The sequence below is a fragment of the Lithobates pipiens genome, unplaced genomic scaffold, assembly GCF_037356315.1.
Source record: "Lithobates pipiens isolate NorthernLeopardFrog02 unplaced genomic scaffold, aLitPip1_a1.2 Scaffold_8, whole genome shotgun sequence".
Taxonomy (NCBI): domain Eukaryota; kingdom Metazoa; phylum Chordata; class Amphibia; order Anura; family Ranidae; genus Lithobates; species Lithobates pipiens.
In genome coordinates this window covers 623,740,116-623,766,366 of record NW_027507903.1, presented here as the reverse complement: position 1 = coordinate 623,766,366, position 26,251 = coordinate 623,740,116, and the positions used below count along the sequence as shown (strand labels likewise).

General features: G+C 44.5%; 1 protein-coding gene across 1 annotated transcript in view; it reads right to left on the bottom strand.

Annotated features, from left to right (window-relative positions):
* The window catches only part of LOC143961470 (NXPE family member 3-like), a 120,636-nt gene extending 95,657 nt beyond the window's left edge, over positions 1-24,979 (bottom strand). The window contains exon 1 of the mRNA XM_077470765.1: positions 24,763-24,979. Coding sequence (XP_077326891.1) covers positions 24,763-24,816 — 54 coding nt within the window. The 5' untranslated portion in view covers positions 24,817-24,979. The remainder of the gene's footprint in view (positions 1-24,762) is intronic.
* Positions 24,980-26,251: the final 1,272 nt, after the last annotated feature.

Sequence of the window (26,251 nt, the reverse complement as noted above, 5' to 3'; positions counted from 1 at the left end):
AGCTGTATATAAAAATCCCATTTTTCCTCCCTGCTACCTAACCTGACTGCACAAGATCTTATAGTGGACCGCATACACAGGATCCCTAAACCCTCCTTTTTACCAGAGGGTACCCCTAGAGACACTCTCCTGCGGATCCATTTTTACCACGTTAAGGAACAAATATTTCAAGCTGCACGTAACCCTGACAATATACCTCCTCAGTATGATGATTTGATCATCCCTCCAGATCTCTCAAGACATACCCTGCAGAGAAGGCGCAATCTGGCCACCATTACTAAAGCTTTGAGGAACCACAAGATTCCACATAAGTGGAAATACCCAGCCACACTTGTCATCACACACAATGGAGTCACGAAATCCATCAACACTCTGGAAGAGGGCATAACAACCCTAACGCAATGAGGGATACTACATGACCCACAACCCGCTTCAACTTCTCCACCACATCCTCCTTCGTTCGGGGGGAATGGCAATTGGTTACACGTAAGCGCCAAAACAAACATCAGGCCGGGAGCAGCTCCTAACTACCAAATGACTTTCATATCTTATCTCTCTGACTGACGGAGTCATCTACTAGTCTCCGATCACCCTGTTACTCAATTCAGCAGACATGTCTGCACGCGGATCAGTTGTAAGATCCTTTTTTATTCTACAACAGTTGCTTGTTTTTACCTTCTATTTTTGTTTTTTCCCTTTCTTCCTTCCTTCTGGACACGGTGGACCATACACCTGGAATGTGAATACACGTGTGGATACATTGCCAGCACCTTTTCCTGCCTTGACAGGATGCAGTAACAGTGAGTACCCTACATCTGTCGCATTACAAACTTTTCCCGCACCACTTCAATGACCATTAAGTGTTTGTCCCTTAATGTCCGTGGACTGAACCATCCTGCCAAATGCTTTTCCCTATGGTGGGAGGCTCACACTCAGAAGGCGGACATTCTCCTCATTCAAGAGACTCACTTCCAACTAACGAAAACACCGATCTGCACACACAAAGATTACCCGCACATTTTCTTAGCATGCACCCCTGACAAAAAAACAGGGGGGGGGGTCATGGTAGCCATAAAGAATACAGTGTCCTTTCTCCTTAAGGAATTGTTCATTGATGCTAAAGGTAGATTTATAATACTAACAGGTGACTTTGATTCCCAGCCCCTCACACTAGTGACACTGTATGCCCCCAATCTTCATCAGCTGAGGTTTCTCAGGCGAGTACTCAAAAAAGCCGAATCTATGCTTTATGGTAACCTCCTCATTGGAGGGGACTTTAATCTCATTGCGGGTCATAATCTGGATACGACGGCTACTCATCAACGCAGATCATCACCTCTACCTAATCTTTTACACACAAAGAACCTTTTCGATGTCTGGAGATGTCATCATGCTATGGAACGGGACTATACTTTTTTTTCAACAAGACACTGCACTTATTCACGTATTGATATGTTCTTGACTGACAAATGGCTTTTGCAGAAGGTCCGGTCCACTACGATACATGATATCTCATGGTCAGACCATGCTGCAATTTCACTGTCTCTTGATTCACATGGTACCGCCTCCTCACCACCTATCTGGCGTTGCAACATATGGCTCCTTCAGGAACCAAAGCTCGCACCACTTATCTCTCAGCATCTCAGGGATTTTTTCCACAACAATTCTACCCCGGGTATTGACCCATTTCTCCTTTGGAACACTCACAAAGCCTTCATTCACGGCATTCTCATACAATTAGGGGCCAGAGAGAAGAAAAAATATAATGCCCTACTTCAGGGTATTCTGAAGGACATACACTCACTAGACACACGCAACAAAGCCTCCCTTTCACCCGCTACCGTGGCTACACTCACGGACCTTCGGAATACATTAAAGGACCTACTTACCCAAAAATTTGATAGACACCTACGCAAGTTACAACTTAATTCTTACGCACACGCCAATCAAGCCGGGAAATACCTAGCCCATAGCATTAAAGCGGCACGTACCCATTCTAAAATTGCTTACTTACTTCATCCACTCACCCACCATAAAATTGTGAATCCCCAAGACATAGCGGATCAATTTGCGGAGTATTACGGGGCTCTCTACAATCTACACGACGACGTGCACACTCCCCAACCGACTATATCAGGCATTCAAACCTTCCTGCAAAATATTAATCTCCCCTCCATATCAGCAGATCATATCACCTACCTTAATGCTCCATTCACACTCCAGGAGCTACAAAAAATAATTCGCTCGATGCCCAGTGGTAAATTCCCAGGCCCGGATGGCTTCGGGAATGAATATTATAAAATCTTCCAAGATTCAACTATCCCCACACCTTCTGGAAGTTTTCACTAAAGATCAACTGACCTCTTCCTTCCCCCCTGAGATGCTGAGAGCTCATATAGTGACTTTACTGACACCGGGTAAAGATCCTACTACTCCTTCCAACTTTCGGCCGATCTCTCTCCTAAATTCTGACACAAAAATCTACGCAAAACTACTAGCCAACAGGCTGATGACAGTCATACCACACCTTATATCTAAAGACCAGATGGGCTTTGTGAGGGGGCGGCAAACCTTGGACGCCACCAGGCGCATTGTTAATGTTATTCACCATGCAAGATCATCGCGAACGCCTTCTCTGCTTCTCTCTGTAGACGCAGAGAAGGCGTTCGATCGAGTACACTGGACGTATATGAGGGCTGTGTTACATAAATTTGGTTTCCAGGGGCCAATACTAAATGCCATCTTGGCACTTTATTCCTGCCCATCGGCACAGGTGTACACGGCGGGCCTGTTATCCAAATCTTTTACCATAACCAACGGCACTCGCCAGGGCTGCCCTCTTTCCCCTACCATATTCAACCTAATCATAGAACTGTTAGCAGAATCTATACGGGCGAATGATCTCATCAAAGGTTTCTCCTTTAATAAATCCAAACATGTCAAAACTTGTTTGCCGATGACATCATACTATTGCTAACAGACCCTATACGTTCCCTCTCTCAAGCCCACAAAGTTCTATCGGACTTTGGAGATGTATCCTACTATAAAGTTAACCACACCAAATCATTGATCTTGGATCTAGGAGTCCACCCAACTGCAAAAATGCTCTTGCAAACTACCCTCCCTTACTCCTGGTCTAACACAGGTATCACTTATTTATCAACTCAAACATTGGTTCCGCTCTGTAGAAAGCCCACAGTGGGTGACCATAGAAACCTCTATGCTCCCCGTAGATGACCCCTCAGACTTCCTACTCAGCGATGCATGGGACCCCTGGGTCACTAGTCATATGTCCCCAACCATACAGGTGTCACTACAAGTGTGGCGATATCTCCTTAAATGCAAGAGCGCGGAAGCGACTGAGCTACACTATGACTTACCTATAGAAATCTTATACGCCAAACTCCCATCACTACAGACATCGCGCCTCAAGGCGAAAAAACGTATGCTATATACAGGACCTGTTCCAGGACGCAATGCCTAAATCAGTAAATCACATTATGTCAGAATTTGACTTATCACACTCAATGTGGTTCTCATGCACTCGCGCACATCTTTTTTTAAAATCACGCCCGATACCTACTATCTCACTGCCCACCAAAGCCTGGGATTTCTACTCAAAATCAAAACCGAATACCAAAGGTATCTCGCTGTTTTATAACACCTTCCAAGACAAACAACAATTTCACAAACAGTCTGCCCTTAGTAAATGGGAAAGGGATTTAGCAACCACCTTCACCGAAGAACAATGGCTCTCTGCCTTCAAAACCATCCAAAAATCATCTCACTGTGTTAGTCACTGGAAAATGACCCTGAAAATTTTACATAGATGGCATTATACTCCTTACAGGTTGTCTATCATGTTCCCGTCCTCCTCACCTCTATGTTGGCGTAACTGTGGTCAAATTGGGAACCTGCTACATGTTTTGTGGGACTGCAGGTGCCTGAGAAGCCTATGGAACAAGACATTCCAAACAATCTCAGATCTAACGGGTATTCTAACTCACCCGAACCCTAATTTAGCCATCTTACACATAGGTATAGACGCGTTTCCATGTGGCGACAGGGCCATGGTAACACACATTCTCCTGGCAACACGTAACCTGATTCTTCGTAATTGGAAGAGTACTCTAGCCCTCAACTTCTCTGAGGTGATTGCTATTGTGAATAGAAACCACTCCTTTGAAAGATTGTTGGCACTCAATTCTTTTTCATGTAAAACCTTTGATAGTGATTGGAAATTATGGACCACTAGGTTTAAACCTTGTTAATGGTATTATCTTCTTGCATTGTCTATATTGCAGATACTGTATGATCTTCCTTCTTCGGATCTTTCCATGCTTTACTGTGTCCAATAACCCAACCCAACCCACCTTTCTTTATTTCCTTGTATTTTGTTTTGTATATCTATAAAAATTCCAATAAAAATTCATTGAAATAAAAAAAAATGAATGGACTTTCGAATGGACTTAGTCTTTAGTTCATGTTTGGCCAAGTTAGTTTGGAAAGTCCGTCGGAACTCCGCCGAAAGTCCGTCGGGAAGACTGTCGGACCTAGTTTGCCGGAAAGTCCAGTTGTGTGTACGTGGCATTAGTGAAAAGGCTAGACATGTGTAGGAAAGTGTTCTTTGGTATCCTACCTGTGAGGTTGTTTACGTTCATGCCTGGTTCCTATTTCTGTTAAGAGGTTGTTTCCTGTCCCTGCTTAAAAGGTCAGGAGACCCTTCAAGGCTATATACATGGATGTCTTAGCCCTTGTACACACGGTCGGAGATTCGGACAACCAAATCCGTCGGATTTTGTCCGTCGGATTTTGTCCGAAGGATTTTGTCCGAAACTGTTGCATACACACAGTCGGACAAAGTTGTCGGAAAATCCGACGTGATCACGTTATTTCGTTACGACAGGACTACGTTCACGCTAGTAGCCAATAGCTTTGGTGTAAGAATTTGATCTGTGCATGCGTGGCACTTTGTCCGATCGGAATTCTCTACACATGATCGGAGTATGTCCGATCGGAGCATTTTGTCGGAAAATTTTACCAACAAGTTGGAAAACTTGGTCCGTCGGATACTCCGATGGAAACAGTCCGATGTAGACCACACACAGTCGGAATATCCGACAAAACCGTCCGATCGGACACATTCCGTCAGAATCTCTGACCGTGTGTACAAGGGCTTACAGGAAGTGAAAGGGAGTATGACCAGACACATGCTTTGCAAGCCAGGAGGTGCTGGAGACTGATTTTGTTCTACATCTTTCCAGGCTGAAAAGGGACAATAGGAAAGTGTTACTGCACTGTGTAGCTCACTGTTTGTTAAATTACTGTCACGTCTGTGTGGGAATCAGAGATATCAGTCAAAGGCTTCTCTGATTCACTGAAACGTTCTATTTGCATACTGCAATATACTTGGGCTATTCTCAAGTGTAAGCGAGCAAAGCTCATTTGATTATAACCTATCAAGTGACTAGTTTTGTGTTGAAGTGTATATCTGCCACTTCATTATTTAAAGCAGCAGTGTTCCTTTTTGGCCTGGGAGTTTCCTAGCTAGTATTAGCCTAGGGAACTGTAAACAACTCAGAGTAGCGACAGGCTAGGCTTCTGATGGCCACTTAGATGGATAGGAGGTCCCATTTCATTGATAGCCTATAGTCAGGTTAGGGACCAAGAGATAGGCTAGATAGGCCTGATTTGCCTTGTAGGTGACGTGTTCCAGACTTCTTCGCCGTCAGTGTGTTCTTCTGTACGAGCGTCTCCAGGAAGCCACCGCTCCCCAGATGCATCAGCGTATGTCCTCTCAAGCCGGATTGTGTTACATCTTGCAAGTCAACTCATCAGGGGCCCCTGCAACTGAACTTTGCCACAGGGCCTAATTGGAGGTATTGGTGTCAAAGGCCTTTAGTTATACAGAATCTCACAAAAGCGAGTACACCCCTCACATTTTGTAGATATTTTATTATATCTTTTCGTGTGACAACACTGAAGAAATTACACTTGTATACAATATAAAGTAGTGAGTGTACAGCTTGTATAACAGTGTAAATTTGCTGTCCCCTCAAAATAACTCAACACACAGCCATTAATGTCTGAACCGCTGGCACTAAAAGTGAGTACACCCCTAAGTGAAAATGTCCAAATTGGGCCCAAAGTGTTAATATTTTGTGTGGCAACCATCATTTTCCAGCACTGTCTTAACCCTCTTGGGCATGGAGTTCACCAGAGCTTCACAGGTTGCCACTGGAGTCCTCTTCCACTCCTCCATGATGACATCACGGAGCTGGTGGATGTAAGAGACCTTACGCTTCTCCACCTTCTGTTTGAGGATGCCCCACAGATTCCGAATAGAGTTTAGGTCTGTAGACATGCTTGGTCAGTCCGGCACCTTTACCCTCAGCTTCTTTAGTAAGGCAGTGGTTATCTTGGAGGTGTTTTTGGGGTCCTTATCATATTGGAATACTGCCCTGTGGCCCAGTCTCTGAACAGAGGGGTCATGCTCTGCTTCAGTATGTCACAGTACATGTTGGCATTCATGGTTCCCTCAATGAACTGTAGCTCCCCAATGCTGGTAGCAGTCATGCAGCCCCAGACCATGACACTCCCCACCACCATGCTTGACTGTAGACAAGACACACTTGTCTTTGTGCTCCTCACCTGGTTGCCACCACACACGTTTGACACCATCTGAACCAAATAAGTTTATCTTGGTCTCATCAGACCACAGGACATGTTCCAGTAATCCATGTCCTTAGTCTGCTTGTCTTCAGCAAACTGTTTTCAGGCTTTCTTGTGCATAATCTTTAGAAGAGGCTTCCTTCTGGAATGACAGCCATGCAGACCAATTTGATGCAGTGTGTGGCATATGGTCTGAACACTGATAGGCTGACCCCCCACCCCTTCAAGCGCTGCAGTAATGCTGGCAGTACAAACGTCTATTTCCGAAAGACAACCTCTGGATATGACGCTGAGCACGTGCACTCAACTTCTTTGGGTGACCATGGCGAGGCCTGTTTTGAGTGGAACCTGTCCTGTTGAACCGATGTATGGTCTTGGCCACCGTGCTGCAACTCAGTTTCAGGGTCTTGGCAATCTTCTTATAGCCTAGGCAATCTTTATGTAGAACAATTATTTTTTTCAGATTCTCAGAGAGTTTTTTGCCATGAGGTGCCATGTTGAACTTCCGGTGACCAGTATAAGAGAGTGAGAAAGATAACACTAAATTTAACATACCTTCTCCCCATCCACACCTGAGACCTTGTAATGAATAACAAGACTCCGGGGAGGGAAAATGGCTGCTTGGCCCTAATTTGGACATTTTCACTTAGGGATGCACTTACTTTTGTTGGCAGCAGTTTAGACATGAATGGCTGTGTGTTGAGTTATTTTAATGGGACAGCAAATATACACTATTATACAAGCTGCATACTCACTACTTTACATTGTAGCAAAGTATTATTTCTTCAGTGTTGTCACATGAAAAGATAGAATAAAATATTTACAAAAAATGTGAGGGGTGTACTCACTTTTGTGAGATACTATATCCGGATATATATATATATATACATATATACACTGTTCATTTCAGAGATATGTAGATTCTTCCTGTTGTTGCTTTGATTCTATGTAATGCCATCACTTTACCATATATAAGATTATATTAATCACCTGCTGGTATGTCTGCATATCTTTGCTCTATCTATGCTGGGTGTATTAGTACTACTGCTGTCAGTTATTTTGAGTTACTAGTTACTGTCCTAGAAAGGGATCATCTCTACATACACTGGAGCCCTGTTCTAGGCGGAGGCACTGCCAATTATATATTCATAGTCCGCTCTTCCTTTAGTAAAGGCTCTGGCTCTTTTGGTTACCCGCAGGTTAGCGCCATTGCCTGTGTGGAGAGGGCAACTTCATATGACCCCAGGGTTACACATGTTTTATTCTAATGCATTCTATGCATTCAGATAAAACTGTCCCAGTAACCGTATTGCCACTTCACCACACCTAAAAACTTACCCTAGGCCTTAGCCCATCCAGCGCTGTGCCCATCTGTAATGTCTCTCTCCCCTGCCCCCATTCTCACAGATTTTATGAGGCAGCAGGAACAATTGGCTCTTGCTAGTATCAATCAAATCCTGTATGGATAGAACAGGAGGCAGGGCCGAGCTATGTTGTGTGTGTCTATAGAAGCACACAGCCTGCCTCAGGAGTGAGCCCATAGGTGCACCACCATAGGAAAGTTAACTTCCTATGGGGGCACACCAAGAAGAGGAGGAGCCTAGAGCACCAGTGGGATATCCCCGAAGAGGAGGTTTGGGACCACTTTGTGCAATATCCTTATACAGAGCAGGCAAATATAACACGTCTGTTATTCTAAAAAAAAAAAAATAATTGCTTTATGAATAAGATTCGAAGCCTAAACAGTTGACCTAAGAGTGCTGCAATCAGATAGTGCTTAGGTTTCCAATAGAGGATGGTAGAGCTTACTGGCATCAGATCAAAAAGAAAAAGGATGGCGCAAAAATATTTGCCAATGACAAGAAGGGATAAATGAGAGCAAAGTCTATAATAAACTGAACAGGTGTTTAATATAAATCTCTTTACAAAGTTCATAATGTCCTTAGAGTGAGAGAATAGCACTTGTGGCAGTTCCCCTGAGAGTGAAGCAATTGTCTGGAAACAAACAAAGGAACAGCAAGGTGCGCCAAACTAAGCGTGGCAGAAGTCAAAGGAGGATTTATTCAAAGACAGCCAAATGGCTACTCACATGAAATTGAAGACGAAAGAGCAATATGAGTGAAGTTTTTGGTCAATATAGGTGCCCCATGGAGTATCACTGTGGGTTTTCCATGGCATTGGCAGGGTAGATGTCTCAACTAGCCAGGTCTCTACCTCGCGGTGTGTGGACCAGCATGGAACGCACTCAGAGCTGGACCAGACGTGACGTCAAGATGTGTCAGGCAAACAAGATATTTGGGGGGCACACTCTAAAAAAATGCATAAAGATGGTGCTGCCATAAGACCATACAACAGAACAAAAATATTACAGCGCACATATGCAAAACTTAAGCCCACTTACTGCGACAAAGTACACCATGATTAGTGGGTCCTACACTATCCATAGACTAGGAGATCCTGCTTCTCTGAACCATGGGCGCTATACTCCTCTATATGGGAGAAAATTCCACTATGACACAGGTGGTCACTAATAAGAGGTACTTACTGAGGGAGTGGGGTGCTCCACCTAACAGGATTTGGTCAGAATCCATACAATAGACAAAAAAGATATTTATGCATTTTTTTAGGGTGTGCCCCCCAAATATCTTGTTTGTCTATTGTGTGGATTCTGACCAAATCCTGTTGGGTGGAGCACCCCACTCCCTCAGTATGTACCTCTCATTAGTGACCACCTGTGTCATGGTGGAGACCTCATGTTCTCCCATATAGAGGAGTATAGCTCCCATAGTTTAGTGAAGCAGGATCTCCCAATCTATGGATAGTGTAGGACCCACTAATCATGGGGTACTTTGTCGCAGTAAGTGGGCTTAAGCACCGTATAGCAATATGGTGTGACCAAATCCCCATTTTTTTTTATGTTTTTTGAAAATGTCTTGGTGTTTTTAAATAAGCCTTGCTGGAGGTAAATGTTAGTTTTGCATATGTGCGCTATAATATTTTTGTTCTGTGAAGATGTGTCAGGCAACGCGTTTCAAAGCATCGGCTTTTTCCTCAGACTTCTACAGGCATCAGATGACTGCATTAGGGCAGGAAATGTTCTTGTAGCTCAGCATATAATCAAGGTATTCGGCTTGTTCGCACTATTGTAGGTGGTTGCAGGTGCGAGAATTGGAGCAAATATCACACTCGCAACCACCAGCGTTCAAAACGTGGTGCTCTTTAAAAACACGCGGAGATGCCGTTCATTCTTAACGGCATACCCACGCATTTAAAAATGCAGCACGTTTGCGGGTGCAGGAACCACAGGGAAATCCCATGGTGCTTTTGCAGCCACTTTATTTTTAAAGTGAATGGGCTGCCATGCCTGCACAGACAAGAGCCGCAAACCTGCAAGACTGTAAATCTAGAGAAATCTTTCTTCAAGCCCTAGCAGAGCTACGTTTTTATGCATGCTTAAAATGAAAATGAAAAATAGTAATATTAAGTTGTATACCGGCATATGTTGGTGGAATTATGATACTCCATTATTTAGCACAGAATTAAAAAGCCAAGTGTTCTTCCTTGTATACATGTTTCAGCCTTGTATAATTAATAATAATGCATGCATAATTGCAGATCTGTTGAACCTTTTGCATTATTCATATGGTATATTATCTATATCCGGTTTTGCCTACCATATTTATCAGCATTCAATGCAGATGATGAAGGTGGTGCTACCATCTGAGAGTAGCAGAATGTTCTCTGTAGAAAATATGTTAATTATTTTCTAGGAATTGTGTGAGTAATAGGGCAGTTCTGTCCCCACCCCAATCCTCCCTTCCTAAAGCCATGTTCACGTTAGTGCGAATTGGGTGTGAGCTTTCCCATGTAGAACCCTCTACATAGATAGTTGCTAGAGTCTAGTTGTTACTAGTTACTAGTATAGTCAAATGTAGGCAGGCCTAGTTTGTTTTAGTAATGTGTTTTTATGATATGCGCTGTACAAAATGCTAGTTTTGTGAGTGTGTAATCCTGGAATTTTATCAGAATAAATTGAATATTGTGAACGGGATTACGATATGTAGCAGGGGTGGACTGACAACTCATGGGGCCCCCCGGGCAATAGGAGATTATGGGGCCCCCAGGTAATCCGAGATTATGGGGCCACACAGTATACACACACACAGACACACAGTATGCACATACATGTACACACAGTATACACAGACATGTTTCTATTGGCTGAGGTACTGGAATGTACTGGAGAGGTGGGGCAGCTATAATCTCAGGATTTTTAGACCAAAAAGATGTCGGTAAGGGACATTTCAGAGATAAATATGTAAAAAAAAAAAAAAAACACAGATTTTTACACACTGTCCCTGGTTTTACTGAGGCTGGCAACCCTGATGGGGCCCCCTTGTGGCTCGGGGCCCTCGGGCAGTGGCTGAGTGTCCCAATGGTCAGTCCGCCCCTGCTATGTAGTTTTATATATTTTTTTACATGTGCAAAGTGGCATTGGAGAGATATTGAGACATATCTGAGGAGACATATCTGATGGCTTTTTACTAAAGATAGTAATTAACGGAATTCAATCAATGAGAGACGTGTAAGCAAGTGAGAGCGGTCATCTGTTTATAAGATAAGCGTTTTAACCAGGGGTTTCTGGTAAGTGCAAGAACCATAGGGAGCTGCACAGGAGGTGTGGTGGAGGATTGCCGAATAGTAACGAATCTCCTATCAACACTTTTTCTTTACTTTCACTTTCCAATAAACTATACATATGATTAGATACATCTGCAATGATTTGTTTTATGAATATGCTGAACTAATTATCTGCTCATATGGAGAAAAAAATTGCAATTGAGATTTATTTATTGCGATCGAAAGTGTTATGATATTATTTTCAGAGATCACGCTGAATTAATTATTTACTCACATGGAGAAAAATTGCAATTGAGTTTATTATATATTTTTCGATATATATTCATCCCATATAGGTTTATATTTGCATGTACTCAGATAGGGGTTTTTATTTATTTATTTATTTATTTATATACACATTATTAAGATTTTGAAATAGCAAGATAGCAGCAGCTATATTTTAGGTTTCACCGTGAGCGCTGATTGAGTGCGATTTTGGATATTTCTAATTTCTCGCTCTTTGTATTTTGAGGTTAAAGGGGTTGCAAAGGAAAGTTTTTTATTTTCTAAATAGGTTCCTTTAAGCTTGTGCATTGTTGGTTCACTTACCTTTTCCTTCGATTTCCCTTCTAAATGTTTTTATTTTTTTGTCTGAATTTCCCACTTCCTGTTTCTCCTCAGTAAGCTTCACACCATCATCCGAGCGGTGTTTAGTCAGCCAGAACAGCTTACTGAACAGTTTACTGAGGAGGAACAGGAAGTGAGAAATTCAGGCAAAGAAAACAAAGAAAAAAAAACATTTAGAAGGGAAATCGAAGGAAAAGGTAAGTAAACCAACAATGCACTAGCTTAAAGGAACCTATTTAGAAAATAAAAAATTTACCTTTAAAACCCCTTTAAGTAAGTAGTGTGACATCCATGCTGATATGTCACTTAATAAGTTAGTAATGCGAGAGGAGACTGAAGGGGTGAGGTAGGGAGTAGAGAGATAGATTTGGGTGTTTTCAGCATAGAGATGTATTGGCGGCCATGGGAGTTTATCATATCACGTCGCTCAGTTTCACCACAATCTCGCACCCCCAGGGGCACGCAAGGAAGAGGTGTAGATAGATTAACCACTTTCAGACTGGACCATTTTGCTGGTAAATGACCAGAGGTCTTTTTACACTTTGGCACTGCGCTGCTTTAACTGGTAATTGCGCGGTCATGCAATGTTGTACCCAAACAAAATTTGCGTCCTTTTCTTCCCACAAATAGAGCTTTCTTTTGATGGTATTTGATTGCCTCTGCGATTTTTATTTTTTGCGATATAAACGTAATAAGACCGCAAATTTTGAAAAAAAATGATATTTTCTACTTTTTGTTATTAGAAAAATCCAATAAACTCAATTTTAGTCATACATTTAGGCCAAAATGTATTCAGCCACATGTCTTTGGTAAAAAAAAAGTCAATAATTGTATATTTATTGGTTTGCGCAAAAGTTGTCACATCTACAAACTAAGGTACGTTTTCTGGAATTTACGCAGCTTTTAGTTTACGACTGCCTATCTCATTTCTTGAGGTGCTAAAATGGCAGGGCAGTACAAAACCCCCCCATTTTGGAAAGTAGACCCCCTAAGGAAATTGATAAGAGGCATGTTGAGCCCATTGAATATTTTATTTTTTTGCCTCAAGCGATTGAATAATGACAAAAAAAATATTTTTTTTTTTTTTACACAAAGTTGTCACTAAATGATATATTGCTCACACATGCTATGGGCATATGTGAAATGACACCCCAAAATAAATTCTGCTGCTTCTCCTGAGTACGGGGATACCACATATGTGGTACTTTTTGGGAGCCTAGCCGCGTACGGGGCCCCGAAAACCAAGCACCGCCTTCAGGCTTTCTAAGGGCGTAAATTTTTGAGTTCACTTCTCACTACCTATTAGGCCGCGTACACACGCGCGGACTGTTCGCCCAACTTTGTCTGCTGAACAGTGTTTCAGCGGACAGTCCGCTCGTGTGTGGGCGTTCAGCGGACAGTTTCAGCGGACAGTTTGACGAACAAAGTTTTTCGGAAATTCCGAAAAACTGTCCGCTGAAACTTTGTTTGAGCGAACAGTCCGCCCTTGTGTAGGCTTGTTCGACAAACTAAGTTCCGCGCATGCTCAGAAAGGCTTAACACGCCGAAAGTTATAATGCAGTGTATAGAACGTCGTATTTTTCGTCCCGTCGTACGTGCCGTTCACGTCATCGCGCACGGTTTCAGCAAACTGTTCGTACGTCGTGTGTGGCCATGTCCGTCCATGCTAATTTTGAGCGGACTGTTTGCCGAAACTGTTTGACGGACAAAGTTGGGCGAACAGTCCCCGCGTGTGTACGCGGCCTTACAGTTTTGAAGGCCATAAAATGCCAAGATGGCACAAAACCCCCACAAATGACCCCATTTTAGAAAGTAGACACCCCAAGCTATTTGCTGAGAGGCATGTTGAGTTCATGGAATATTTTATATTTTGCCACAAGTTGCGGGAATATTACAAACTTTTTTTTTTTTTTTTTTTCACAAAGTTGTCACTAAATGATATATTGCTCATGCATGCCATGGGCATATGTGAAATGACACCCCAAAATAAATTCTGCTGCTTCTCCTGAGTACGGGGATACCACATATGTGGGACTTTTTGGGAGCCTAGCCGCGTACGGGGCCCCGAAAACCAAGCACCACCTTCAGGCTTTCTAAGGGCGTTACAGTTTTGAAGGCCATAAAATGCCAAGATGGCACAAACCCCCCCCAAATGACCCCATTTTGGAAAGTAGACACCCCTAAATTTAGGGGTACACTAGTGAGACTAGGTAATAAATGGCGGGTGCCCTGAAACTATAAAAAAATAACTAACCAACCAGCGTCACCGGTAACAGTTATATGGTGATCACTGGTGAAAGGGTTAACTAGGGGGCAATCAGGGGGCTTTATGCGGTAGTATATGGGGGTCCCTGGCGCTATAAAAAGCTGCGGCGAACCTAAATACCTACCTGCCTAACTAGCGTCACCTGTGACACTAATACAGCGATCAGAAAAACGATCGCTTATTAGGCTGGGTTCACACTGGAGCGATGCGGGAACGTCACGAATGCGCGGCGGGTTCCCGCATCGCATGCCTCCCGGCGGCAGTTCACACTGCCCTATGCGAACTGCTGGGAGTGTCAGTGAAATGTTAATGACACCCCCAGATCAGTTCGCATATCGCAGTGCGATCTGCAAACTTGGATCGCATGGTGTGAACACCCATGCGATCCGATTCTGCTGCGGACCAAAAAAAGGGTCCCGTGCGAGTTTGCGGTGGGTGCGGCGGGTGCGACACGAATTCAGCCATACTATCTGTATAGCTGAACTCGAATCGCACAGAGATCGGATGTGATTTGCACTGCAGTGCGGTGCGAATCACATCCGTTCTCATAAACCGCTGCAATGTGAACCCAGCCTTAGTGACACTGGCGACGGGGGGTGATCACGGGGTTAAACCTTTATTGGGGGGGTTAGGGGGGTACCTTAGAACTAAAGGGGGCTAACCCTAACTGCCCTAACAGTTATTAGTCACAAATGACACCCGCCGGGTGATCAGGGGGTTAAACCTTTATTAGGTAATAAATGGCGGGTGCCCTGAAACTATAAAAAAATAACTAACCAACCAGCGTCACCTGTAACAGTTATATGGTGATCACTGGTGAAAGGGTTAACTAGGGGGCAATCAGGGGGCTTTATGCGGTAGTATATGGGGGTCCCTGGCGCTATAAAAAGCTGCGGCGAACCTAAATACCTACCTGCCTAACTAGCGTCACCTGTGACACTAATACGGCGATCAGAAAAATGATCGCTTATTAGGCTGGGTTCACACTGGAGCGATGCGGAAACGCCGCGAATCCGCGGCGGGTTCCCGCATCGCATGCCTCCCGGCGGCAGTTCACACTGCCCTATGCGAACTGCTGGGAGTGTCAGTGAAATGTTACTGACACCCCCAGATCAGTTCGCATATCGCAGTGCGATCTGCAAACTCGGATCGCATGGTGTGAACACCCATGCGATCCGATTCTGCTGCGGGCCAAAAAAAGGGTCCCGTGCGAATTTGCGGCGGGTGCGGCGAATGGCTGAACTCGAATCGCACAGAGATCGGATGTGATTTGCACTGCAGTGCGGTGCGAATCACATTCGTTCTCATAAACCGCTGCAATGTGAACCCAGCCTTAGTGACACTGGCGACGGGGGGTGATCACGGGGTTAAACCTTTATTGGGGGGGTTAGGGGGGTACATTAGAACTAAAGGGGGCTAACCCTAACTGCCCTAACAGTTATTACAGTCACAAATGACACCAATGCAAAAAAAAAATGACATTGGTGTCACTGTGACTGGGGGGCAGGGGTAATTGGGGGGGTGATCGGGGGGGTGTGAGTGTGCCTGGCATGTTCTACTGTGTGTGTAGAGTGTTGGTGCAACTCACCGATCCGCTCTCCTCCGTGTCGGAACGAAAAATACAGACACGGAGGAGAGAATACATCACTTCCTCTCCTGTGTTTACATTACAGGAGAGGAAGTGATGTCACGGGGGATTTCTATTCGTCGGGAGCGATCGCGAGGGGGTGGCCATGAATGAATGGCCGCCCCCTCGTCCCGGATCGCTCCCGGACGAAAACCGACCGCCGCAGGCACCGGGCGGGGGCCCGATCGGGCCCCCGACCCGCGGGAGGCAAGGGACGTACATGTACGCCCATATGCCTGCCCGTGCCTTGCTGTCGACGTACATCGTCGTGCGGCGGTCGGCAACTGGTTAAAGAACCTTGGGGAACTCCTACAGAAAGAAGAAATGTGGCAGAGGAGACAAAGTTGTAGGTAACACTGATAGAGCACTGTGATAGGTAGGAGGAGAATGAGGATAGAGCAGAGGCTTGAAGGCCAAGAGAGTGGAGCTTATTAAGAGGGAGCTGGTGGTCAACAGTATCAAAGGCCACAGGCAGGTCTAGTGGTAAAAGTATGGAGTATGGCCATTGGTTGATGCCCTGATGATCAGTACAGGTCTTCCCTGTGAGGAGATGCCACTAATAAGCTCTCCTCTCCTCACACTCTGTCAGTGTGAGTCAAAGAGAGTCGATTACTGGCACTTTTGTTTTTACATGTGATCGGCTGTGATTAGACACAGCCAATCACATGGGTAAAAAGCTGCATCATCGGCTCTTTAGCGATATCTGGGTCTGCAATTGCCATGCTGCACGCCCCTGGGGGTGCAAGATCGCAGTGAGACTGGGTGACGTCATATGACATTAGCCCAGAACTAGAGGGCATGCCGCCCGCCATCATTTGTCTATACTGCGGGCGGGAGGTGGTTAACTTAGATAGGGATCTAGTATGGATTTTTAAGGGGGACCTCATGCAAAAACAAAAAAAAATGCATAGGGTCCCCTCCAAAATCCATACTAGACCCTTATCCTAGCATGTGGCCTGCCTGATCAGGAAAGAGAGGGTCACTGAGAATGCACCCACCCCATCTCCATCTGAACCATACCAAACCACCAGTCATCAACATGGGAAGGGTAACTTTCCAGGAGTCCCCCCTCCCCCTAGCAAGGTATCATGCCCCCATGTTGATGGAGACAAGGGCCTCATCTCCACACTGTTGGCCCTATGGATATGGATCAGGAAGCCCCTTTCGATTGACAAAAATGATTGCATGTACTGATAAGAATTTTCGTGCAAACGTTCACACAAAATTCTACTAGTGTATGGACAACTTAGGAACCCATGTCTACTTTTTTGTTCTTAATCTTAAAAAAAATGATTCTTGAGTGGGTGAGGGGTTCAGATGACCCCTATAACACATTCCTGGAGTATGAACTGGAAAGAGAATCCTATTTAAGTCTGCATTCACACCTGAGCATTTTTTTTATTTATTTTTTTGCATATTTTGTTACAGGATTTGAAGTGATGACCTTGGTGCTGCAAGGTAGAAGTGCCAACCACTTAGCTTTGCCTAAGTGTCTCTGAAAATGTTCTTACGTTATGAAGCAGGTCTGTAATCGTGTATATCGCTGGGAGCTGTGGATAATCACTATATAAATCATTTTATATTTTGGAAAATAAATAAAATAAAATAATTTTTTAGAGGCAGCAGTGGAATATTTCCACTATAATAACCATTGGTTTGTGCAGCCTATTCCATTGGGGTGTGCACCCCAGAGCATAAACACACATGTGTGTATATTACCAGAGCGGTGGACGGTGTCAGTAGTTTTTATTTTTATTATTTTTTATAATTTCATGTTTTTAATTATTTTTTACAATATTGTTTTTTTATTATTTGCATACATTTTTTTTTAGGAGTCTCGTTAGGGGGCTTTGATCAAATGTCAAGGGTCTAAACAGACCCCTGATGTCTCACTTTTGAGACAGAGAAAGGCACTGAGGACAGAGATTCCTCAGTCCCTGTGTCTGCAGCCTCAGCTACACTGGACAGTGAATAAAATGGAAGTGCTCTGTTCTGAGCGCTGCTGTTTAATCACAAACTGAAGCATAGTAGACACAGTTCGCTATACTTCAGTTATGAATGAATACAGAAACGAATGTACAGATCACACAGAAAAGAAAGGAACCGGCAAATAAAATATATTTACCAGCCCTTTCCCCCACTGCTCTCCATCCTGAAAGATCCTTGGCAGCAGCCAGTAGGAGAAGAGAAAAGCTGGCAGCACTGCAGGGGAGAGACAGGGGGCACCAGGAAGCAGGGAAAATCGGCGCCACACCGGGTGATTAAGGTGTGTCCAGGCATGCCTATGATAATAACAATTGTAAAATCAAGGTAAAAAAAAAACCTTTCCGTGACAGCTCCCCCCAGCCCCCCTAAATACTTACTTGAGCCCAATCTTGATCCAGCGCTGTGTTCGTCTGCAGCAGTGCTGCTCTTCTCTCCTCTCTGCTCACAGGAGGACCAGCATCAGCAGGAGCCAGTAGTGGCCCCTGCATTAGGGGCACATGGGTGCCACCCCCCGTCCATGCATCTGGCCCACTGATCTACATACAGGGTGACAGACCATGGGGGGGGGGGGGGGGGGTTGAAGCACATGATTAGAGCCAATAAAATTGGAAAATTAGACATATGTTGCACCAGGAACCTTGTGAATGTCCGTCAAGACCCCAAAAAAGCAACTGTGTGGATGAGCACACCAGGAGGGGTGTGAATACAAGTAAAAACATTCAGGGGCAACCACAATTGCGCTGATCAGGATAGTCTTCAAAGGACAAAGAATCAAAAAGGTCAATGAGATAAAATTATGTGCCGGTTTAATAATGACATATACTTAGATGAACAATTGTCTAAAAATCTCCTTGTGTAGATGGAGCAACTGCAAAATGTCCTCCTCACTGTGACAGTACTTTGAGCAACAGTCGGTGGTGGACTGACTTGGTGAAGCAATGCTGTGATGGCAAAACCTTCATGTATTCCTGGATATCACTAGGAGGAGGGAAGCCAGTGTGTGCAGAGCCAGATGGACAATATGAGGCCTCGATCAAACCCCCAATGATATGTGGCAGGGTGGTGGAACAGCCACGGAATAAGGGACCGAGAGGCCGTCCGAACAACCACTGACCAGAGCTGGTGGATGGAAACACCTGAGTGTGACGTCTTACGATTGGGGAACACAAGTCCAAAACGAGGCTTGAAGCACAAAGGGCTGTCCTGTATGTGCACTGGAAGATGAATTGGCGGGTCGAAATGATTTTTATTGGGCGAAGTGTATGTGATGCTGAAAGATGAACCAATGTCCACATCAATGGGATCAACTGGTGAAACATGGTGGGAGGCCTTCTCAATGGGCAAGTCAACTACAGGGTCAACAATGGGAGAAGCACTATTAGGTGATTTGTTGTAATATTTATTTTATTTTTTTATTTTACTTTACAACATATTTTTTTCCTAAATCGTGACAATTATTTGATTTATTATTTTTTATTCATATTCTAACCATTTTTCTGGTCCATTACTTTTATTGTTCCCCTTGTCTTTGTTTGAGTAGTTGAGAAGTTGCAGTGTATGTAGATGAAATTATTGTCATCAGGTTGCTTAAACAATGGAGGTATGCTGCGGTGGAGAAACCAATCATGGTTCCTTTAACTGGTTGCCTCCCGACCACCTTCAAATGACGGTGGGGCGGTGTGGCTCTTGCGACCCCAGCCACACTGTGTTGCTTGGACGCACGACCCCGATCTGTGGAAAGAGCCGCATCCATGGCTCTTTAAACATGTGATCGGCTGTGTCCAATCACAGCCGGTCACATGTAAACAAGGAAGTGCTGGTAATCGGTGCTCCTCGCCTCACACTGACAGGGTGTGTGGCGAGGAGAGCGCGATCAGCAGCATCTCCAGGCAGGGGGACATTTAGGAATGTAATCAGGGCACTGATCATCAGTGCCCTGATTACAATAGTGAAAAACAGTGCCATAAATCAGTGCCCACCAGTGGCTGCAATCAGTGTCCACCACTGCCCACAAGTGCCACCAATCAGTGCCCATTAGTGATGTCAATCAGTGCTGGCAATCAGTGCCGCCTATCAGTGCTGCCCATCAATGCTTATCACTGCTGTCAATCAATGCCCATCAGTGTCGCCCATCAGTGCCACCCATCAATGCCCATCACTGCCCATCAGTACCGCCTATCAGTGCCCACCAGTGCCACCTAACAGTGCTCAGTGCCACATATCAGTGCCACCTATCAGTGCCCATAAGTGCAGCATATTAGTGCCTCCTCATCAGTGCCACCTAGTCTGTGCCCATAAGTGCCACCTCATCAATGCCTATCAGTGCCCATCAGTGCCGCCTCATCAGCGCACATCAGTGAAGGCGAAAAATGACTTAGTTACAAAATTCACTGACAGAAAAAAAAGGGATAAACATTTTTTTTCAAAAAGGTTGGTCTTTTTTTTGTAAAAAAAAAAAAAAAAAAAAACAGCAGTGATTAAATACCACCAAAATAAAGCTCTATTTGTGTGAAGAAAATTATAAAAAAATGTGTTTGGTTATAGTGTAGCTCGACCGCGCAATTGTCATTCAAAGTGTGGCAGTGCTGAAAGCTGAAAAATGACTTGGGCAGGAAGGGGGTGTAAGTGCACGGTAGACAAGTGGTTACATTTGTGATCCTTCCTGTGGTCCACCCCTATTTAAACCCCATTTGCTGTCTATGTCACATGACCTGAAGAAGGTCCACACCCCGATATGCGTTGTCAAGATGACAGCTATTCCCTCTCTCCATTCTCCTCGGCCTTCTCTTCACCCTTTGTGCTTCAAGCCTCGTTTTGGCCTTGTGTTCCCCGATCGTAAGAAGTTTCCATCCACCAGCTCCAGTCGGTGGTTGTTCTGGCGTCCTCTCTGTCCCTTCCTTGTTCCGTGGCTGTTCCCCCATCCTCCCACATACTGTATCATTGGAGATTCGATTAAGGCCTCATATTGTCCATCTGGCTCTGCACACGCTGGCTTTCCTCCTCCTAGTGATGTGACCAGGGCAGCCATCAGAAATGTTGGGGCCCCTTACACAGCTTTAGGTCTGGGCCACCCTGGGCCTGACCACAACCATTCCTCAAGGCCCACCCACTGGCTGTCCAACTGAATCCAACCATTGGCTATCCCACCAAGTCCTTCAGTGCACCCACTTTTATTTTAATACTCTTACAACCAAATATATCCTCCATCCCATGTCCTCTTCCTCCTCCACTCCCATATCTTCCATCCCTTGTCCTCCTCCATCCCATGTGCTCCTCTTCCAGTTCTTTCACCCCCATCCCATGTCCTCCTTCTTCAGTCCCATGTTCTCTTCCTCCTCTACTCCCATATCCTCCATCCCATGTCCTCCTCCTTTTCCATCCCATGTGCTCCTCTTCTTCTTCCAGTCCCTTCTCCCCCATCCCATGTCCTCCTCCATCCCCTGTCCTCCTGCTCCTCTAGTCCTCTAGTCCCATCACCTACATTCCACATCATCCTCCTTTTGCAGTCCCATATTTGCCATCCCGTGTCCTCCTCTTTCTCCATTCTAGGTCCTTCTCCTCCATCCCATGTCATCCTTCTACAGTCTCATCTCCCCTCTATGTCGGTCCTCTCTTGCAATGTGCCCCCTCTGTAGTCCTCCTATGCCATCATTACAGCCCTGATCCAGTGTAATTCCTCCAGTATGTAGAGGAGAGGAGTGTGGAGGTATGACAGTGGCAGAATGGGGAAGGATATATTTTAATGACAGTCTTCGGGTGACCAGGGAGTGATGTTGGGAAGATAAGGGTGCGAGTGATGTCCAATGTCATTCAGCTGGATATATGAAGTGGTCTGGGGTTGATGCAAGCTGGCGGGAGTAGGGGGTTGAGATGTGGTCAGTGATGTTTATAATTTAAAAGAAAACTATTGTGCTCATCTACTAATATATACAACAATACATAACACAAAATTGGTATGTAAAGAAAGCATCCTCCTTTTGTAAGATGTAAATATATATCTATATGTAGTACTGACCCTCGAAGGAGCTGCTGAATTTGTTTGGGCCTTTACTCTGCTAGTGAACCCCCACTGACTTGGCTCAGTCCCCTTGACACAGCTGTGGTGCAACGTTGATGTGAAGCTAATGGTGAAGAATGACCCCACAATATACAATATAATAACAGTATACCTCTTTCATTCCCTGTAAAGGCAAAGCATAATGGACTACTATGCATCGCCCTCCTCATATAAGAAATGTCAGGCCGCCGGGATCCCCGCAGTGTCTCCAACAGTGGAGACAGAGGATGCATGGATGGACTGCACTGGACTGAGAAATCACCCATCGCTGGATCAGATCAGCCATCGCTGGACCCCGGAGAGATGATTGTCCGTCGCTGGATAGCAAGAGTGGATTACCACCGCTGGAATCTTTTTTAATTTTTTTTATTTTTAATAAAGGGATTTTTCAAAAGTGTGTTTGTCTTATTTAACTATTTTTTACACTTTCTTTGTGAAATGGTAGGGGTACCCTTACCATTTCAAATGGGGGGCCAGGATCTGGGGGTCCCCTTGTTAAAGGGGGCTTCCAGATTCTGATAAGCCCCCCACCCGCAGACCCCCACAACCACTGGCCATGGTTGTGGGGATGAGGCCCTTGTCCCCATCAACATGGGGACATGGTGCTTTGGGGGGGACCCCAAAGCATCCTCCCAATGTTAAGGGCATGCAGCCTGGTATGGTTCAGGAGGGGGGGCTCTCTCTCGTCCCCACCTTTTCCTGCGGCCTGCCAGGTTGCGTGCTCGGATAAAGGGTCTGGTATGGATTTCTAGGGGGACCCCCACGTCATTTTTTTTTATTTGATGCGGGGTTCCCCTTAATATCCATACCAGACCTGAAGAGCCTGGTAATTGAATTTGGGGGAACCCCACGCTTTTTTTTAATTTTTTAAATTTTTTTATCAATGACTTTCAATGAGTGTTTTCTGTATTACGGGAGCCGACAATTCATTATAGCCGCGAGTGATTTTAAATGACTTTTTTTCCTTGCGAAATGACACTTTGTGCAGGGACAGTTCTAAGCACGGGAAACATGCGCCCCTTCACAGGAATACTATAGACACCCCCCAGGTATGAAATTTAAAGGAATATTACACTTTTATTGTTTCACTTTAATCATTATTAAAATCACGGCCATTTTTAAAAAAAAAATTCGCATTGATCCATGTCCCCTGGGGCAGGACCCAGGTCCCCAAACACTTTTTAGGACAGTAACATATTAGCCTTTAAAATTAGCACTTTAGATTTTGAACGTTGGAGTCCCATAGACTTTAATAGGGTTCTAAAGTTCACATGAAGTTTAGGTCTGTTCGCAGGTTCTGGTGTGAACCGAACCGGGGGGTGTTCGGCTCATCTTTAGTGTGCAACTAAACCCTCTGTGTTTAATGTAAGTTGTTAGACAAAGTCAAATATATTTATTTATTTTGCAGGCCAACTGGTAAGTGTGCTGGGAAATCTTTTGTCTGGTTGTTACATAGTTACATATTAGGCGAGGTTGAAAAATACACAAGTCCATCAAGTCCAACCTATGTGTGTGATTATATGTCAGTATTACATTGTATATCCCTGTATGTTGCGATCGTTCAGGTGCTTATCTAATAGTTTCTTGAAACTATCAATGCCCCCTCGCTGATACCACCGCCTGTGGAAGGGAATTCCACATCCTTGCCGCATCCTTGCCGCTCTTACAGTAAAGAACCCTCTATGTAGTTTAAGGTTAAACCTCTTTACTTCTAATTTTAATGAGTGGCCACGAGTCTTGTACTCTAGGTTCTGCAAAAAAGTTTTTTCCCTATTGTAGGGTCACCAGTACAGTAATTGTAAATTGAAATCATATCCCCTCTCAAGCGTCTCTTCTCCAGAGAGAATAAGTTCAGTGCTCGCAACCTTTCCTCATAACTAATATCCTCCAGACCCTTTATTAGCTTTGTTGCCCTTCTTTGTACTCGCTCCATTTCTAGTACATCCTTCCTGAGGACTGGTACCCAGAACTGGACAGCATACTCCAGGTGCGGCCGAACCAGAGTCTTGTATAGTGGGAGAATTATTGTTGATCCCCATTTTAATGCATGCCAATATTTTGTTTGATTTGTTAGCAGCAGCTTGGAATTGCATGCCATTGCTGGGCCTATCATCTACTAGAACCCCCAGGTCCTTTTCCATCCTAGTTTCCCCCAGAGGTTCTCCCCCCAGTGTATAGATCGCATTCATATTTTTGCCACCCAAATGCATTATTTTAAATTTTTCTACATTAAACCTCATTTGCCAAGTAGTTGCCTACCCCATTCATGTATTCAGATCTTTTTGCAAGGTTTCCACATCCTGCAGAGAAGTTATTGCCCTGCTTAGCTTAGTATCATCCGCAAATACAGAGATTGAACTGTTTACCCCATCCGCCAGGGTTGGTCCCAGCACAGAACACTGGGGGGCCCACTACCCACCCCTGACCATTCCGAGTACTCCCCATTAATCACCACCCTCTGAACTCGCCCTTGTAGCCAGTTTCCAATCCATGTACTCACCCTATGGTCCATGCCAACAGACCTTATTTTGTACAGTAAACGTTTATGGGTTGACTGTGTCAAATGCTTTTGCAAAACCCAGATACACCACACCTACGGACCTTCCTTTATCTAGATGGCAACTCACTTCCTCATAGAAGGTTAATAAATTGGTTTGGCAAGAACGATTCTTCATGAATCCATGCTGAAAATATATGATATATGATATGCAAAGCCCTTCCGTGTCCACCTTACTTTCAAAAGTTCGTTATAAATTGATCTTTAGTGTCTACCACAACCTGAAATATCCATTTTAATTGGAATGATCATTTAACACTGAAACCTGATATTTCTAAAAAAAAACACCATCAAGAATTTAGTTCAAGTTGCCCTGAAGATATACAGTATACACTGAAATTTAGACTTACCCCCATAAAAAAGATGATGACCAATGCACAGAGAAAGACACCCGGTTTCCTCATATTCTTCGAGGGATGCTTCCAAGTGTTGGCACTCTATAATCACAAACGTATCTTGGACAGTTGTGTAGGATAAACTCTATAACCCTTTGTCTTGTTGTGATACATCAGAGAGTACAATAAAGTAATAAAATGCATTTAACATCCCAAGGTGAATTCCAGAATAATAAAGTTTCAGTGCCGTAAATAATAAAAGCATCAATCAATGGGTAGCTAGCAAGAGCCAAGAGCTATGTACAGAATGCCGGGTGCATCCAACTATTACTTGTTATATATTACATCGTAGATCCAGGTTACAGCTACTCTACATTTGGAAACTTGTTTTCACTGCCCAAACCTGTTCCTCTGCTTCACTCTGGCAGTTTTATAGACTTACTTTAGTGAAACAAAAAAAAGAATAAAAAACAATTATAAATGTTGATTGATAATTAGTGAGGTGAAGCAGCTGCACTCACAATGTTGTACACATTAACAAAAGCAAGTAGAAATGTAACAGTGTTACACAGCCATACAGTGTGTGTATAATACACAACTCAAACATGTGTATAAATGTTGTATGGACCAATCATTATAACATTAACCACTTCAATACCGGGCTTCACTGATGAGCACTGATGAGGCTGCACCGATGGGCAGTGATAAGACAGCACTGATTGGCACTGATGAAGTGGCACTGATGGGCAGTGATAAGACAGCACTGATTGGCACTGATGAAGTGGCACTGATAGGCAGTTATAAGAAAGCACTTATTGGCACTGATGAGGCTGCACTGATGGGCACTGATAAGACAGCACTGATTGACACTGATGAAGTGGCACTGATGGGTAGCGATAAGACAGCACTGATTGGCACTGATGAAGTGGCACTGATGGGCAGTGATAAGACAGCACTGATTGGCACTGATGGGCAGTGATAAGGCAGCACTTATTGGCACTGATTAGATGCCACTGATGGGCAGTGATAAGACAGCACTGATTGGCACTGATGTGGCACTGATTGGCACTGATGAGGTGGCACTGATTGGCACTGATGAGGTGGCACTGATGGGCAGTGATAAGACTGCACTGATTGGCACTGATGAGGTGGCAGTGATGGACACTGAAGCTGAGGCACTATTATGCAGCACTGATGGGCACTGATAGGCAGAACTAATGGGCACTGATAGGTGGCACTGATATGCAGCACTGATGGGCACTCATAGGTGGCACTGATGGGCATTGAAAGGCTGCACTGATGGGCACTTATAGGTGGCACTGATGGACACTTATAGGTGGCACTGATGGATGGCACTGGCCACTTATAGATGGCTCTGATAGGCAGCATTGATGAGGAGGCACTGGCCGGCAATACTGTTGGGCACTGATTGGCACCTCTAATGGGCACTGATTGGTACATCTAATGGGCACTGAATGGCATCCCTGGTGGTCATGGGTGGGCA